Source organism: Falco rusticolus, chromosome 2 (genome assembly GCF_015220075.1).
Source record: "Falco rusticolus isolate bFalRus1 chromosome 2, bFalRus1.pri, whole genome shotgun sequence".
NCBI classification, from domain to species: domain Eukaryota; kingdom Metazoa; phylum Chordata; class Aves; order Falconiformes; family Falconidae; genus Falco; species Falco rusticolus.
Window position 1 is genome coordinate 28,329,290 of NC_051188.1, and position 19,576 is coordinate 28,348,865.

A 19,576-nucleotide genomic window follows, 5' to 3' on the forward strand; every position below is an offset into this window, starting at 1 on the left:
CCAGAAATACAGAAATTTCCCTCTCCCCACCCAAGGTCACAGCTCATTGCTGAAAACTTCACTGATCTTTTGTCCAATGTGTTTAACAGTGCCACAATATGGACTTGAATACATTTAATGGCCTCAGTATCTTTATACAGCCAAACTCATCACTAGCAAATGGTGCTGGGGAATGCCATGGTGGACCATGAAGTGGTTGCTCCCCTTCCAGGCACCACTGTGCCTACGGTAGAGGAGGTCAGGAATACAGCAGCTGCAGCAAGGAGGAAGCCTCCTCACAGAGATCTCCAAAAGGAGATGGCTGCTGTTACTCCTCAGGATTGCAGCCTTTCTGAAGAGTAATTTTCACTTGGGCTGCATCATCTTGTTCATTTTGATCTTGAGTGCTTGGAGCTCATTACAATTGAGGTTCTCCCTGTGTTGCCATCTTGGGTGATACCACCCTGCTTTGAGCAGTGAGTGCTCTCGGTAAGGCACAAGCAGCAATACAACACTTCCTTCCCACTCTCTGGAAAAAGCAGGAGAAACCATTCTTCCCTCCAGAGAACAGAAGGTAAAGACAGAGCTGAAACAGGTGGCATGTCCATACTCTGTCCCAATGGCATCCTTGAAGGCCAGGCTTTGGGTTCAGGCAATTATCAACTCAGCTAATCCTGGTTTAAGCACAAGACACAAAAGATGTCTGTACATCTCAATGTGTCCAAAACATTAGCATGCCTCAAGGCAAACAGCACATGCATCAATTGTCCACAGGATATTGTGAGGCCAGCTTTGTGAGGAGACATTAGTGGGAGGCAACACTCCTGCTCCTGGCTACTCTGAAGATCACAGGCTGACACCACAGCAGGAAGCATAGTACTTTTTTCTTTTTTCCTTCATAACCCGCAAAATTTTTTATGTGACCAGAGAACTTGAGGAGCTGTTCCCTTGGCTTGAGCTCATTAGCTTCTCTCCTTAATGTGCTGGAGCAGAAAGAGAGATTCACTTGGTTTTGTAATTTGGTTATGCTCTGTAGATCAACACCATTCTTGGCTTCCTTACAGAAGACCACACAAAGAGTCTGACTTCCTAAAGAGAACACCATCAGAAACCATGGAGACCTGCCAAGTGCCTGGCAACATCATTGATGCCAATCCTTGCCCAATTGCACAGCAGTCCCTGCAGAGACCTGTCTCTGGACCTCCTATTGCTTTGTCTGCGTATACACACTACTTATAGTTTCTGCTGGGAATTTAAAAATCAGATTAAGCATTCACCAGATGTCTAAATCTATTGGATTGTTCTGGAAATGATCATATTTATACCAGGGTGGTGTGTGCTAAAGTATTTCTTATGATAAGATGGACTTCATCTGATAGGTCTTTTTAAATTGCTAAATATTCCTAAAACTACTAGACAATTGTAGTTGCAGCTTGAAAAAGTAAATCTTTCTCATTGTGATGCTTCCAGGTAGAGAAAATAAATGTCAAAATGTTACTTTAAAAAGAGTTTAAAGATTCACCTGGGAGCACTGCCCAAAGCTGTGACCTAAGTGGGATAGAATGAAGTAAATTTGAACTTTTGCATGGTGTGATTTCAAATTTTGTCCTTTGGCAGTGGGAGAGGGGAAGAGTATACGTGATGCATATTAAGAAGAAAGAACTATTAAATCAGTGTCAGAGATGTGCTCAACAGATACAACATCCATATTCAGTCTCGACTGAAGAGAATAACATTTATTTCTCCATGCCATGCTCCATTTACCCTAAGGACCACTGCCCTACTTAATGCTCTGAGGCATGGCAGGCTGCCTCTTCATCTAAAAAATGCAATGCAGTTCACAAGTGTGAGTTGGGTCAAGATGAACAAATGAAAGAAAGGGGGAGTGCAGAAGAACGGATGAAAGAGCTGGGAGCCTGACCTTAGAGCAATAATAACACAGCAATAAACCCGGCCATTATTTCCAGCCTGTGTCAGGAGCAATGGGAGGCCTCAGATAAAATAGCTTGATCTGTACTCAGATGATGCTGAGCAGAACAGCGTTTCAAGCTATTGTGCTGAAGAAGAGCCTGCAGTGGGGAAGGTGTCTGAGAGTATAGGACTTACCTATACTATCCATTATAAGCACAGGTAAGTCCTAGGTCCATATCTAAGTATAGCTATAAGAGCAGAGGTAATCCATCTCAAAGGTACCTTCTGCAATGGATGATTGCCTACACTGCATAGCCATGTGTCAAAATGAAACAATGCTACCCTATTTATAATCCTGTATTGCACAAGGAGAAAAAATGCTTTGGAGTTGAGGTTTCTGCTCTAGTGTTCTCATTTTACTACATCTATGACCTATTTTAATCCACTGCATCCTAAAGAAAGATTGTTGGCTGTCAATAATGAAGTAATGTAGTTCCAGTTTAAATTGTAAAATGACTTCTGCTTCACTTTAAAATTTTAAATTTTATTTATTTATTTTAAATGGAACAGGAAGCTTTACAAAAAGCAGGGTTGATGAATAATTAAATGTAACATCAAATGAAAAGAAATACACCTGTAGAAATGTTATGCCTTAGAGAAGATAGATTTTGCTTTCTAGCTTTAATTTTTTATATTATAACAATGGATACCATAGAAGGACCCTTCTTCATGTTGAAATGCTATTGCACTGACATCAGTGGGACTAGTCATATATTCAGAGGTAAGCAAATGGTTAAGAGCTTTGCAGAACTGGGGCTTAAATTCAACCATTGAGTGGAGCAGTTTGCCTTCATGGAGCCCATCATATTAAAGATTAGAAATGCTGCATTGCAGTTTCCCATTTTTTAACGTCAAAACTCTAAAAGAGCAAGACCACCTAATTAATTGATAGAATTTAAACAATTATTGAAACATCAATTTTCACACACACACACAGACACAAAAGCTGCTGTTTTCCTTAAGGATGCATAGGAATACATATATACAGGTAGAAATGTGCCAGTCCATTGAGGGTGTGGAGATGTGTGCAAGAACGTGTACATATTCTTGCTCATAAGATGGGCCGGATCTGGTTTCATGCCAAAGTAAATTCTCCAGCAGCTGACACTCTTCTAGCTGATAGATATGATATGTATCACAGCAGCTTCCTTTTCTATACAAAAGTGGTGTTGCTTTTAACAAATCAGTCTTTATCTGACAGGTCAGTATGGAGGGAGAAGCTGTGGGTTCAGCATTTTGTTGGTTCTGGATCCTTTTTTTTTTTTTTTTTTTTTTTTGTAAAGTAAAGTATAAATAATCGGCTTTCTTGGTTGCTCAGTGAAGCGAGACCATCCAAGTTGGCTCAGGTAAATTTGTAGCCAGCCATTAAGAACTCTGTTTTCACATTTGTTTTACTGGGATTGGCAGCAAGAGAGTGTCAGGATGAACACGGAAATCATAGAATAACAGACTTTGCAGCTATAGGGATGTACGGCCATTTTCCAATCAAATACAAGAAGGAAAGATGGAAATACTACACTCCTCTCTTTTGTAAAAGGAGTGAAAGAAATTGCGGTCGCCGAGGATGAAGGGCAAACACAAGTTGAGTGAGGAGACTATCAAAAGAAGATTCAGCAGAGGAAAGTTCCATAGAACATAAGACAATATTTGCTAAATTGAAAGAAATCAAAGAATGTGGAAAGGTAGTTCTGAAGTGATCGATGGGCTTATTAAAAAATAGTCCCATGCCTTTTCTTGATTTCTAATGTGATCTTCAAGGCCATGATATGTGTCCCCTAGGTTTCCCTCTCCTCTTCAATATAACAGGCAAATAAAGATTAAGACAAATTTGGGAGTGCGTGAAAACTGGCAACAGAAAATCTGTGAATATTTGATCTACTGTGGAGCTGTGCCAGAATCCAGTTGCCAAAACAGAATTTTACCAGGATCTCTACTCATGATGTCTTATAAATAATTATCACATATAGTTATCAAGGTCCTGGAAATAGCATATGATTTTCATCTAAAATAACCAATAATTGACACTTCTGAAAAAATTTCCAGAATATGGAAGTGTCTTGGATGCAAACCTGTTAATTGCCAGACTTAGTATCTTAAATATTTGTACCGTCTTTGCTGTTAATGTTAAGATTATCCTGGGCTTGCAGCCTGGAGTATTTGGAAAACTCTAACCATTTAACCTTAAACACAGTCTACATTCCAAGATGAAGGAAAAAAGGTTTCAGAACTAGCCGGGCTGAAGAATACAAATTACATACTTTCAAAAATAAAACCTACAGTTCTTACTTGAAAAAAGTTGTGCAGGAAGTCTAATTAGCAGCTTCATATGAGAGTCCAGTACTACAGAGAACGTGAATTCATGTAATCAATCAGGGTGTTGGCAAAGTAGAACAAAGTAAGGAGTGTGATGTTAAGGGATGTACAGGAATTTGGAGAAATGAAAGCCACAAATCAATGTAAAAGATAATAAACTAATTAATAAGAAGGCATAATCATTTTGAAACAAAGCCAAGATAAATGAAATAGCTGATGGGTTTTTGTTTGTTGACACAGTTACAATGAAAAACCGTCATGTGAAATCAGCTACAAAAGCAGGAAAGGAAGTTACAATTTGGAATGCATCCAGAAAGGATTAAAGTAGTTATGCGAAACAAAGAAGGAACACTATACAAGGTGTTCTTGCAGCCAAACAAAGAGCTTGATGTAAAATAATGCATTTAGTAAGCTGGTTTCTTTGCCTGTTGTGTGGATTTCTCTTTGTTAAAAACATATGATTTCTCGTGCATGCACAGATCAAGCTATTTTGGTTACTTATAATTGGTCAAAGAAATGGCATGGATTTTTGGTCTGTAATTCAATGCATAAAATCTCATAAAGTCCAGAAGTGTAAAAAACTGGAAAAAGAAGTGCCAGCTTGAATTTCTTCACTTCTGCTGTATGCAGACACTCACTCATATGACCAAATCTTCCTTTCTTTGGAGGATCACACAATTTTGTTTAATAAAACCTTGAATTTGCTGTAGGTGTGCATTTATCATGGAACAATGAAGGAGAAGAAACACCTTGGGTCAATTACAATGCTCAAATTCTCAAGTGCATATAGCTTATGTCCTGCTAATGAGGAGCAATCCCTGCCTCCTGGAAGAAGTCAGCAGAAAGCTCATCTATTGCGGGAAGTGAAAATAATTTCACCTCTCTTTGGACATTCACAGTACAGAGATTCACACTGGACTAGTCAACCAGACTCCCTCTGGAAAAAACAAGGAGAAAAAGTCACTTATAAAAGTGTGTTGCATTTCATCTTAAGGTAGACATCTAAAGTACAACAGGTGAACCCTGCTCTAGTAGCACCTATTTTTCTCCCTTTAGCTATGAAGGGATTCCAATCAACCAGTTTAGCAGCTTTTTTTTAAGTAAGAAAGAGCACCAGGTACTTGCCCCTAGGTGGTCTGAGTCCCTTTCTGGATGGTCCTGCTTACTTCTATTGACTGCAGAGGGTCCTTGTGTGACCACATTCTAACTTTGGCAACAAAGGTAAGTCCCTTATGTTAGAAAGAATATATGTAGACCTTGATATAGTCACCAAAGGCTTACAAATATTTAAGAATGGAAGTTATCCAGGTAGCACTAAAGAGGAAATGTTTCTTGATGAAACACTTCCTTTACTAGCACATAGGCTGACTCATTCATTTATTTAAGAACTCAGCAGCTGTCGCTCAGGTACACTTGTAAAGACTGTCTCAGCCCCAGTCAAAAAACCTGAACTGGTAGGATCTCTGAGCTGTTTGCAGAGGATCTGCGAACAAGAAAACTCGCTTTTTCAGATAGATTGCTCGTAGAAAAATACAGCTTTGGAGCCTTTGCCTTTAATAGGTTTCTAATAAATTGTCCTACCCTCTAAATCCTTTTCTTGATCGTTTTGGCACTGTATGTCAACACTCAGCCAGATGCTGAAATGATGCCACCTAAGGCAAATCAACTCGTTGACAAAGCTTTTTTTTTTATATTCACTGCTTTCTGTGGGGGTTTTATGTTGTTTTAGCAACTGCACTGTTTGCTTTTAAAGTGCTTTAAAGATTGTTTACTCTAATATTTCTACAGCAAAAGTAATTATCAGGTCAACACTTCTCTTTAAGATGTTTCAAGCCCTCTAAAAGTAGCAAGGGGGTGGCCTAATAATAATGATCTTTGGAAACAAATGTCCCTCAGAAGAGAAGCTTTTGAGAGCTTTTGAGGGCAATCCAGCTGCTTGTTTCATTCAGGATGGGAGCCAGTCTTTTAAGTTGATCTCCAGACAGCTACTTCAGCCTGGAGTGCCCTTTCACAGCAGTTCACAGATGGATGGACTGGCACAGTGGGCAAGCAAAGGTGCGTGTTTGGAGCCAACCACTTTGATGGCTGCTGCAGCTGAGCCCCCAGACCTAGGATGTCTCTCTTCATGACAGGTAGCGATAAAGTGTGATAGCCAGAGAACATGAAACAACTGGAGAGGACCTAGATCTTCCAGAAGAAATAGGGCAGGGGACTGTTCCCAGCCTCATAAGGATGGCATGAACTCAAACAAGCATAATGATGCATTTTGGGCAGGCTGCGGCAGCAGCTGCTGGGTGGGTAAGCAGGGCATGGTGTGCCAATGGCCACACCTGAACTGTGCGAGCCCTTGCTGCCAGACCTGTGATTTTCACTGCCTTTAGTAGCAAAGAAAAGCATGATGAAACTCAAAGATGGGGTCTGAAGGTAGTTCCACACAGCAAACACATAGCCATGTTTGTAGGATGCTTCTTAGCACAAGTGATCAACCAGCAGAATGAAAAAGAAGGTCCTAGGTAAGAAATGTATGACATAAAAAAGTAATTTCTTACAAAAAGGGGTAGGACATAAAAAATTCTGGAGCACTGATCATGTAGGCTGTGTCCTGACTGCCCAAACACACCACATTTCCTAAAGGAAGACAAACATTTATTCCAAGTATTTCAACTTAAAAATCAGAGTTTATCTTAAATTAGTGCCTTCATTCTTTCAGTTAATAAGGTAAGTACATAATACTATTTCATACATCTGGTGGTAGGGAAGTGTCAGCTGGAGGCCAGAAGAATTTTCCTAGGGTACCTACAACGGCATGAGCCATCTACATTTAGATAAATGAATCTTACTCTAGATATCCATTTTGCTGTTCAGGATCTTACGTATGGGTCTTGTACTGCTGTTTCACCAGTGCCCAGCTGAGGTTCAATTTTGTGAGTTAAACGGATCATGCCCTGTCTTTTCTGGGACCTTCTGTGGGATTTAGCTGCCTCTGCACCCAGCACAACAGAAATAAGCATTCAGCAACTGAGCAGTCTCCACATGCACATCTAGGGAAATCAACAGTCTAAAATGAAGATTTTAGACACTCAAGACCAATACTAATGTATTCATTATTATTATTATATTATACATGTATACACTCACATTTCCCTTTAAAAAAGGCATGTACGTTCAAAAGATTTCTTCACACAGTTTTTTCGCAGCATCTATCACAGAATCATAGAATGTGGAAGTTTTTGCAAATGTCTGGTGCAGTCTTTACTTTAATGCATGCTCTCACCTTAACACAAGGTCCCTCACTTTAATGAATTCCTGCTAAACCCCTCATTTTTCAGCTGTTATTCTTGTGTGGTACATTTAGAAATGAAAACAAAATGGTATTAGTGCCTCTAGCTCAGCAAAACTGAACGTGTGCTATATGATATGCTATAAAGATGCTTGCATTTGGGAAATTGCCTGCTTTTTGCAGACCATGGAATTGTGTAGATCTGACTCACTTTCACACGCTTCAGTCAGCTGCTCCGTACTGCTGTGCCATGTCAGTGCTGTACTGAATGGGCCCACAGGCAACTCCAGGGTGTAAATAATGCAGCATAACAATAGCAGCTTGTGCAGCGACAAGAGATTAAGATGACTTTGATCCATCCTCAGACATTTGGTGAAAGTGAAAGGCAGTCCCTTGGAGCACTGCCAGTTTATACTTCCAGTCTCAGGCATTAGCCTGTGGCCAGATTAGACTAAGAACTTTGACTCGGTCACTGAGCAAACAACTGTGCTGGTTTAAAACATAAACATCTCTTTTCTCTTGTTCCCATTTATTTATATTGCTCTATTTCTAGGAGTTACCACCCTAAAAACAGCAGCAAAAGATTGCTCCAGTTCATAGTCTGGTGTTTTGATGGGAACTCTGCTCAGTTTGTGATCTGAGATGGGATGCTGCAATATGGAGCAGGACCACCAAGACCTCCATACAGGTCTTTCTGGCGGCTAGGGAGCTGGGAAACACAAGGAGAGGAACGTGACAGGGACCTCTCATGGCCTTAGCATCCCAACAAGATTTGCCGCAGGTCATTTGTCAAAGCCCTAATCTAGCACTGTGCTTTTTTTCATGATGGCAAAACCAGATTGCTAGAGAAGAGCAGAGAGCAGGCACCTCTACAGGTACACTAGTCTCTGTCTATTTGTGGAAGTTACTTCCCATCCTCATTAGCAAAAGAGCTCAGCTATTGAATGTAACTTAATCAACAAATGGGGTTGTCTTTGGCAGGTTACCTTCAGTCAAACAATGACTTCTCTTTGTAGAGATGGAGTTATACAACCACTTTCATTTGATTACAAAAATAAGCCCAATTAAATATATAAATGTTTAAGTAAACCATTTGGACATTGTTCACTTATTAAAAACCAAATAACTACCCAATTTTCAAAAGAGCAGCAAACTGCTGGGCATTTCACAACGTTGGCTCAGTTTTTTTTGAAAAGAATACCCAAATCCACTTATAAATAAATGAAAGGCATGGTTATTTTTCCTGCAGCCTTTTTAAATATTGCTTTGGAATGTGCACAGAAATGTGTGTGTTTGGTGGGGGCGGATAGAGGAGGTCCCCTCTTCACAATATGGGCTATCTCAGCATTATTTGCAGTGCCTATTAGTCTAATGCCTTTTCAGAAAGCCTGAAGACATGGAGAAGTACTTCTTATCTAGCACACCCACTAAGGATTAGGGTTTTTTATGGGTTCTTAGCATTGCATCTTATTTATTCTATCTAGTTACAGAATCATAGAATCATCTGGGTTGGTAAAGACCTTTAAGATCAAGTCCAACCATAACCCAGGACTGCCAAATCCATCACTAAACCACGTCCCTAAGCACCGCACCTACACATTTTCTAAACACCTCCAGGGATGGTGATTTCACTACCTCCCTGGGCAGCTTGTTCCAATGCTTGACCACCCTTTCAGTGAAGACATTTTTCCTAACACCAAACCTAAACTTCCCCTGGCACAACTTGAGGCTGTTTCCTCTTCTGTTGCTTGTTATCTTGGAGAAGGGACCTACCCCCAGCTTGCTACAACCTCCTTTCAGACAGTTGTACGGAGCGGTAAGGTGCCCCCTTGAATGAGCATGTTATGGCAGGTGCGGGTTTGTCTTGTTTAGGTAAAACAAAAATTTTCATTTAATTGTTAAGTCTGGAATATTTCTGGTTAACATTACATTTCACAGTGCACAATTCAGCTGCTTCTCAAGAGAGTTCTTGCAGTCCCTCCTCTGTACCTGCCTCTTCTCGTCATCCTCCTGTAGTGTAAATATCCGCTCCTAGCTTATCTTTTTTACCTCCAACCTCAACCATTTTTTCCACCTCACCTTTTGAAAGTCCAGAACAAATCTCAGTGCTGAACCTCCACCTTTACTGGCTCTGTGGTCAAACCTTTTGTGCTTTGACACTCCTTTCCTAACCGCATGCATGTCCCCTGTTGCCCAAGCTGCGGCAGTTGCTCTGCCATCCTTGAAGAGGAGGCTGAATGCTGTCTGCTGATCAGCATCCCTTTGAACACTCTGTTCCTTGAGAGTAACCACGTGCTGAATTACGTTCTCAGTGTCATCCTTGCTAGTACCCACAGCAGGAGGAGGTGCAGGACCAGCACTCCCATCACCACCATTTCTCCCATCAGCAAACCAGTGCAGGGCTCAAGGCAGCTCAGCTTTTCTGGTGGCAGATTTTGAATGCAGCGAGTATATACGTGGCTGTGGAGACAACTAATTTCACAGACTCAGGAATGGAAGGCATATCGTTGTGGCTTAATCAAATTAAATATTCAAATGAAAGCAATAATTACTTAAATTTGTCTTGAGACTTAGTGAGATTAAGTCTTTGAAACATCATTTTTGGCCTGTAGGCTATAATGAGTAAGACAGTCTCTAATGATTCAGAAAAGACTAGAGGGTTTGGGTTATCACCAACCAAGAAGTATTTATGAAAGATGATGAGCAGCGTGGTTATTAAACGGCCCTTGGACCATACCTCTTCTTTACAGATGACTTCGCTAACACAGCATCAGTCAGGCACTGACATTAAGTAAAAAGACATCCTAGCCAAGCATTTAAATTCAGTGCTAAAGTATGTGGAAGAGAGATGTTCAGTGGCAGAGCTGCCTGGTGGAAACCACTACAGCAAATTTCAGCTCTCATAATTGGTTAATTAATGTGTTAACATACGATTGCAGCAGATTGGTGACAGCAGCAGTCCCGTCAAGTCTAGGCATGCATAACACATGCCCTGCATGCTCTGGGCCCAGAAAATACAGTAAGAGTACACACCTTCACAGCTAATGTAATATATCTCATGGTCCTTATGTGTACCTGGAAGGAAAGCTGTCAGCTGAAATTTTTCACGTGGGTTTCTTCACTGACTTTAGTGGCAGAGTGATTCAATGTATGCAAATATCTGATTCATGAGTCAATGCTGAGATGGTGAAGGTGGTTTTGGAGACTCTGCTCTCTGATTGTGGGCATGACTGCGTTTAAGGTCATAGGCTGTAACTGCCTAAGTGCTGTCTTCAAGGAGCTCAGACTGGCACACCACCTGCCTTTGTGTGATTTGCAGAGAAATGACCTGGAAAGGTAACACTTTTCTGCACTCTGGGAAGAGCAAAGACTGAAGCCTGGGAACAAGCAGGCTGTTGGGAGACACAAGCAGGAATCAGAGAGGCAGAGCTGCTCACATGCTTGGGGTGGAAGAGCCGGCATCAGCGTGAACCAGCGAGGGGCTAGCCAGCCTTTCAAACGGGGGTGCTGCTCGGTGGGCTGGCTAGGAACTGCGTCAGGCTTCTGCACAGGATTGACCATGGGCAGCAATGAACTCAACTGTTCCCTGCAACAGTAACTGCAGTGTTTTGCTGACTCTTTCTACTACACCCTTTGAGACACCTTCCCACAAGCCCAGGAATCTTAGTTCAGCGACATTTTTTTCTGCTAGTTAACTATTTCTGTTCTCATTGCTATCTCTCCTTTGTGCTCGTATCTGTCAATTTTTAGGTGAATAATAAAGTTGCAGGAACTATTTATACTTCACTGAAAAGAAAATTTAGTATCAGTAGCACAGAAGGACATTAGAGTTCAGAATAACAAGGTAAAGCTTCTAGAGCATGTTAAACATCCCTTGGGCAACACTGTTAATGTCTGCTGATAACATCAGTGGCAGTGGTAGAGATGGGTGCTGATACTGGTAATGAGAATTTCTGATCCCATGCCAGATCATATGCACTCCAAAACACCACAGGAATGGTGTAAGGGAGGGTGACCCAGAGCATCTCTCCCAAAGTAATATTTTTTTTACCTTTCAACCTCAATTCATTTGCATATCTTCACAAGACACATCTCTGAGATGGAAGCAAAACTCCTTACTCCTGAAGCCTGACAGAAATACCAGTGTAAAATTAAAAGGTAATGCAGTAGGTTTGTGTTTAACACTAGGAGACCATTTTTGTCCACTGTTCTTTGCACTGACCTTACTGCCAGGCTGCCACAAGCCCTGCACACACAGCTACGGAAAGAATTTCTAACACTCGCCATAATGTTTGGCTCACAGGGTCTGGAAATGGGGAACTGTGTGTGTCCATGTTTGGGAATGGCAGCAGCTTTCAAGTCTTCAGAAGGTCAGAGTGGTCAGTCTCTCCTGCTCCTTCAGGATGATTACAGATCCCCCTCTTCCCCAAGTGATACAGGATCAGAGAATGCTTACAGAGTAGGGTTTCAGCAGCTGCATCAATCCTTGTAGCTAACCAAGGACCTGCATGCACATTCAAATATCAGATCCTGATCACCCACATTGCTTAATCCTTAGGTTGCTGCTGGGCCCTTGTTTTCTAGAGCCCTCTCTAGAGGCGGCTCACCCCATAACGGGTGCGAGCCCAGCTGGGCCGTGTCCTTGGCTCAGTGCAGTTACCAACAGTAGGACCAGTGGCTTGTCTGGCAGAAGGCTGACACAGGGAGCAAGTGTTATTTATCAGCTTCCCAGGGATGCAAGTAACCAAACCCGTACTCTTTAGACTTGGATTAGAAGGCCATAAACATGCCAGACTTCAAAGACCGCTAATTCCACTGACTGTGAATTACCCTGACCTGTGCTGTGACATGACAGTAGACTCAGCCTACCCTGTCAATTGTCCAGGAGTGTTAGCTCCCGTATTGCAAGGCTACTACATCTGATGTCTTAAATATATACGTACATACATGCCTTCATTTTCTTTTATAATGTTCTTCTTGAAAATATTTCCAACAAATCTATCTGAAATCCCCTGCCTTAGCACCATACCAGAACAATGCAATTTGAATACCCTACCACGCTGGGTTTCTTCTCTATGCCTGTGCTCTTGTCTTTGTTTGCTTTTGTGGACAACACATACAAGAGTCTAATGTGGCTGAGATACTCTGATGATGACTCACCCAATTCAAACTGGTTGGAAAGGTTACCACAGGTTTGTCTGACTTCTTCACTGTCCCAGCCAAGAGGATAGAGGGCACAACCAGAGCCGATCAACAGACCTATGGAGAGAAAAGAAAACTGAGGTTTCTACAAGCAATTGCCATTAGCTTAAACACAGGATGCCACCAAGGAATCAAAGTGTCAAATTGTTGTTTGGGAATCTCCAAGGAAAAAAAAAATTCTCCTAAAAACAGTAGAAAATCTTTCGGACTTCTACTCCTGCATTCTGCTACACTGTTTTACAGCTGATCTGTGGGCTGCAGGCAGCCTTGGTGGTTCAGCACCAGAAGCCATCCTCAGCCTCTGAAGCTTCTGTGTGAGAGCTTTTACACTCCCCTTCTACTCTGCAGAACCTGTACATGTACTACTCGGAAAACTCAACGTAGGGTTAAATAGAAGCTCTGCTAGTCACAACATTTACAAGCTGATTGCTTCTGATTAATTAAAAGAACAATCAATCAGGGTCTGTCAAGGTTCTAGCAGGAAAATTAAGCTGACAGTTGTGCTAATCCGTTGTAATTTTCCTTTGTTTTTCACCCTTTCAAAAGCCAGGGAAGCATGGTTTCATGTCACCTGATCAATTCACACCACAGGTACACACTCCACAAATTTTTCTCAAATTATTTCAGCTAAAACAACTGAGTTCTTGAGCCATTTACCTATTATCATGCTTGGCTTAACGTTCACAACATGCTTTGCTTTCTCCAGCCCTCATGCTGCCCTGAACAGATGTGTTTTGGCTAAGCCTTTTCCTTCACAAGATCTTGCTGGGACTCACCCAATGGGCTATGATTATTTTGCAGAAGTGGCATTTTTTATCATATTGCATTCTCAGCTGTCACTGCAGCAGCTGCCAAAAATTGGGTGTAGCTGGCAAAGCTTCTTACACAGACAGCCTAGCAAGAACATTTCAATGTATGGTACAGCATTTAAATGTTACCTCCTTTGTGTCAGATCTTATTTGTAAGATTGGAAATAAATCACTAGGTAGATAATAGGCTGGGTATGCCTGGCACTTTGCAGACTGTAAAGGCAAGCAAGTGCCCAAAAAGTTTGCAGTGTGGGTTTGTAGTTGTCCCTTTTAGCTGTTAGGTAGAGCACAGGACTGAGACAAGGTCTGAAGCCTTATAACTTTCACTGGCTGACTTTGGACAAGTCCCTTGGCCTCACACCATCTTGCTTTTCTTATCTTGACAGTGAGAATAAGGACAATGTGCTCCCTGCAAAGCAATTCTGCTGGCATACTCCTAGTGCAGAAAAGCCCTGGGTGTGGTGTCAGAGGCACGGTGGACACCACACCAGTCTACCAGGAGTCCCTGAGAGTGATTCTGGCTTAGGGCTTGGAGCTAGCTATGGATTTCTGCTGTCTCCATCCTCAAGATGTCTAAGGTTCTCATATTTTTTATGGTCCTGTAAGATACAGAAATCACTTCAAAATGTTCTTGCCTCCTCAAAGACATGCTTGAACAAGGCACTGAAGTCCAGAAGTGGTATCTCATCCTTCGCTCTTAGCATCTTAGCTGTTAGCAGTGCAGCTCAGAAACTCTTTTGCTGCTTCCCCAAGCACACCTTCCCCTGTTTAGGGTCAGTATTAGCTCCTTAGACCTTCCTCCACAAAGTTCAAATTTGGTTTTGCTGCTCAAGTTTAGTTCTTCCTTTCCTTGTTGAGCAGTCATTGCCTGCTCCTCTCTCCATATCTATACTGGAAAAGAAATCCCTGAGGCAGCCCCCTCTCAGATGGTGGTTCACCCAACAGCTGTAAAGGGAGAAAAGCAATTAAGGATACATGAATGCTAGGTATTTTCAGAACTTTTCCTGACCTGAATATGGTTGCTTCTAATGTCCTTGCTAATAGCTTTCACAGTATCATCTGATTTTTTTCCCCCAGGGCCTCAGAGCCTACAGCAGCTGATAGAAACCATGTAAATGAGAGTTGCTTCAAATTAAATTCTCAGAAAGGATGTTCCTCAGACAAGAGAACTTCGGCCAAAACTCGGTCTACAGCTTAAGACTGAAAAAACCCGACGGATTCTCACTAAGGATTGTTAAAGCAAGAAGGGTATTTTGCTACAATGCATACAGCTGATGTGCTAAGAATAGGCAGGACCCAACGGGGCAAGGAGGAACATCACCACTGATAATGAGAATGGCTGAGGAAGGGAGGAAGAGCACCTAGATGCCAGAGATAGTTGCACAGACTGGTGGACCATGGCAGCCCTCGCCAGCCTTGCTGTGGTTCTGACCCCTTCCCACACTGCCCATGATGCCGGCGACGTGCCTAGTGCCAGCCCAGGCAGACCACAGCTCAGAAGCTGCTCTGGCCAAAAGTGAACTACCCTGGCTCTGCTGGTTTCAATAAACACGTGTCCTTGAACAGACTCTCTGGGAGACCTCCCAAATACCCAGAGGGCTCTGTTGCAAGGAGCACAGAGATGTATGCAGGGGGTAAGAGGGAAGGCAGGCTTGCAGCTGCCTGCATTGGACCAGATGAAACAGCAGCTAGACCTTCTTCACAAATAGGTCCTGGGAAAGCCTCCTGCCCAATTCTTCCAGGAGAACACAACAGCAGCACTGCAGGCAAGTGAAAGGACTATTAGCATAACAATGCTGCCCCTCCAAACCCAGAAAAAGCTCTTAGCACTTGCCAATTACTCTCCTCAGGTGGCAAGAGTGTCTAGCGCCCATGGCATTCACAGAGGACTCTCTGTTCAGCCCTGTTTAGGTTTTGTTGCAGTAACAGGTTGTTGTTCGGGGTTTTTCCCACGAATATTGCTCACAGCACTTTCCACTGCCACCCTCCAAACACAGCTCATCCTATTCCAAAGTGTACCTGTTTGCTCTTTCTGCCTCTGATGCTACACTGCATAGAGTGACTGCAAGCCTTGGCAATTTATTCCCTTCCCTAGCCAGACCTCTACACCCCCACATCACACCCTCTTTCCTACTTCCGTACGTCCATCTCTGTAAGTACAAAGCTCAGTTTCAGTGAAAAATATTCTGGGTTCAATCAAAAATTCATTAGCAATGCGATATACTGTCATGTTAAATTGCTCTAAAGGAGCAGATGCCTCACTCGTATGTGGGTACTTGCCCTTAAAGCCAGTCCACATTGTCTAATGACCAGATCTCAGCATCCACCGCTGGGCCCCACCATTAGCTGTGCCCCTAGAAATAAATAAATCAAATAAGGGAAAATTAGTGTGCTATGACAGAACCTCCCTGCACCAGCAACAGCTGGCTCTCCATTTGGGTATGGGCTTTAGCAGTGCTGAGTTTCATTTGTGGCGTACCAGCCATCAAGCACTGCAGCTTCTTTTCTGCTCGCACCCCGCACTGGCTGTTATGATGAGATAAATGGGAAACCGCCACCTAACACCAGTGCTGCCGCATGGCCCCGGCACATGAGCAGCAGCATGTTTATGTGTGAAGGACAAGGTATAAAGCCATCAGCAAACTCACAAGCTTCATTTAGCAAACATAAAACCTGCCAGAGACCAAAGGTGCTGCCAGGAGCACATTACTGTCTGGCGAAAAGGCCTATGCCTATAAATACCAATTTTGTCACAGGTACCAACTGGCCAAAAGCCTTTAAGCTGTTGTTTTGACATCTCCTTTGATATCACTGGTTTTCAGCTGGTTTTGATTCACCTTCAAATGTTTCCCTGTAGTGGTGCGTATGCAACAGTTGTGAATGCAGGTCTATTGACAACACAGTTGTGTTCCCCAGTACTTCTTGCAAACAAGGTGCAGGCCAAACTCAGGGATCTACCTTCAGTGTAAGACTTCCACAAAGACTTAGAGCCTGCTAGTCAGTAAGACAAAATTTCACAAGTTTTGCTTTATGTCCTGAGGTATATATCTATGTGTGAGTGTGTGTGTGCAATGTCCTATTGCTTTCAGAGGATTCTGCATGACTTCAGCAGGGCCGATACTGGCTTGGTCTACATGGGCAGTGAAGCTGGAAACTGGCATTTCAGCTCCCTTATTTTATGCACTAAAAGTGTGGAGTGTCTCAAAGCCCATGGTGTTAACAGGACTTGGATAAATGTCCCTCAGCCCCTTCCTTCCTTTCTAATCAAACCACCACTGTTTGTAAGCAACTAAATGTGTAGATCAGACCTCACAAAAGCAAAAAGACTGCATACTATTACTGGTAATAATTCATACATGCACACAGCCAGTTTGTTTAATCACAGAGAATGTAGATCCTGCTGACCAGCTGCAACCTCCATTTAAAGATCTATGTTAAATACAAGGGCTGCAAACCCCACAGAAATCCTTAAGCTAATTTTGCAGCTTCAGTAGACAGCAGTTACTGGTTTAGCTCAAGTCACATCCTGGTCTGCCCTACAGTTACTGTATTTAGACAGCTATGCTACCCAGGACACCACACCCATCTTTACAGCTGCTTTAAATGCTTAGGATGCCTATAACATTTCTTCAGAAAGTAGAAAAAAACCTAACCACCAACAACCCACAGTGCTGCAATTACCATTCTGTCATCTTCCATTATCCACTAAAGTCGTTAAGAGAAATAGAAAGGGGAAGGAAATGTGCAGGTCTGTAAACAGCACCTTCACAAAAGGGGCTGCAGCTTCGAGGTGCGGGTGAGCCAGACAGTGGGATGGGGCTAGCCACCGGTGGAGGTGCTGGTGGCACTTGGCTGCTGTTTTAGATGACATGCCATGCACCCATGGAGGTGCTGGCAGTGGAGGTGTCAGAGACCAGCTCTTCTGGAGCAGTTCTGCATTCAGGAGTGAAACAGGGTCCTTGCCTTGATCCATGAAACATTGCTATTGCAGGTGCTGTGGCTGGCTCAATGTGCTACTGAGGCATGTGGGAGAGAGCCACAGGGCTGATTTAATGCAGCCAGCTTCAGCAGTGCAAAGCTGGAATTACGTGCCTAGCTTCAATATTTAACAGGGTCTTATTTAGCCCATAGGCTCTTTGTGTAGTCCTTGCAGAGAGATGAATACCTTCAAAAAGTGAGTTAAAACACCGATATGTGCTAAGTGAGGAGCTGTCCAGACCTACAGGTTGCAAAACTACAAACCAGGGGGTCAGAGGGTGGACGCCTTAACAGTAAACTACCTAGAGTGATCCTTGTCCATCCCAGACTGCCTTCCCTGTTACTTTTGCTGTGGGTATAATGTGGAGTCATATTTTAGTACCACTTAGCACCTGAAGGATGATCTTGTCTGTCTGGAGTGGAACTTGCGATTGAAAATAATTGCATGTAACAGGTTCTGCATACGGTGGATGTGGCAGGGAAGGAGCAGTAATTACATTAGTGGCTTGGCACAGATATAGGTTTCATCTTTGAAGTGATAAAGAAATGATTTGTGGCATGCAGTGATCAGCTTACTCCAAGAGGTAAAATATTAACCACTATTAATATCTCCAAGAATAGCTCAGATGCAGGCAGGTCTCAAACAATAAATACAGAAGGATTAATAAACCAAGAGGCATTAACCAGATTTTGCCGTGGGCAAAAAGACTGCACTCAGAGAGACCAAGACCTATCAGCAAAAGTCAACGCACAAAAAAGGAAGCTGCTGTGGCTTCAATGGGATCCTCTACCCAAAGATCTGACATGCCTTAAATAACCCATGTAGACATCACACCATACATTCCTTGTTTGTAACTGTCCTGACAGTTTATAGCTAGCAAGTCCTGTTTTACAGACTCAGCTCTTCCTCTCACTTGTTGAGGTCACAGCATGCCACTGATTACTATATGGATCTTTCTTGTTTTGTCATCAGCCCATTTGACCATTCCATCCTCAAAAGCCTGTTAAATAAAGCCAAACTTTCACCAGTGTCCTTCCTTCTCTCTTGCACAGGGTAAACCTAAGCACATGGTTCAGGTAAATCTGATGGAGAAAAGCACCAGTCTGATCAATGAAGAGAGGTAGTGATGGCAGTAAATAAGGCACTTAGCTTTGGATTCAGTCTCAGAGTCTTGCTGCTGGAAAATGCATTTTCAAGTGGGAGCTAAACTCCTGGTGTCTTTCCTTGATTACAGGCTTATTAAGAGGTTTCTACATGGGCACTGGAAATTGTATTCCTTTTTTCCATATCCTCAGCTCCAGTCACAGCTATGCCCTATAGATGCAGTGAAAGGGACTGCCCGGGCACCATAAAGGGCCTCCTTAGCCAGCAGGTAGCGGGGGTCTGCACTGCTGTAGCAGAGGGGCCTGGGAAGCCTTTCCAGGAGCCCAGTGTCATTGCAAAAACCCAATCTCTATTTCCACCTAGAAAGATAAAAGGAATGGGTCAGGCCTGATGTACGTACTGCAGAGAGAAAATAAATCCAGAACCAAAAGCTGCCTTTTTTACAGTCACTTTTTAGTGAGAAAGGTCTTCTTCAAATTATCTCCCTCCCTTCTTTCCCCTCATCTTCTACTTTTTCCCCTTTCGTTTTCAGACCTCACTAAAAAGAAACCTTGCCTTTTTTTTTTTTTTTTTTTTTGCTAGGCATTTCTAATGAATACTGCTCATCTGACAGATATTCAGGCCATCTGGAGAAGCTGACAGACAATAATTTGGAAGTCATCCCTTTCAAGACCATTTTAATGACGATTTTTCCTTTCACGTTTTTTCTCTATTAGCCTGTCTGAATCTTCAAGGATGATAGAAAGTTTTCACTTTCCCATCTGTCACTTGAAGGTACAGTAATCTCTACAAGCAAAACAAAACTGATTTTTAGATGCAGCATGGATTTTGACTCTCCAGTTCCTGTGACTTAAAACACTCGCATTGCTGTAATGGTTTTAAAGCATTTACCTGCTATAAAAGTGAGCCTGTGAAAGTAAAAGTGAGCTGGCACATGAA

The 19,576-nt window shown here is 42.6% G+C and overlaps 1 protein-coding gene across 1 annotated transcript in view; it reads right to left on the reverse strand.

Annotated features, from left to right (window-relative positions):
• LHFPL6 (LHFPL tetraspan subfamily member 6) overlaps positions 1–19,576 on the reverse strand; it is a 144,897-nt gene that overhangs the window by 1,812 nt on the left and 123,509 nt on the right. The window contains exon 3 of the mRNA XM_037378304.1: positions 12,704–12,802. Within this exon, the coding sequence (XP_037234201.1) occupies positions 12,704–12,802 (99 nt within the window). The remainder of the gene's footprint in view (positions 1–12,703; positions 12,803–19,576) is intronic.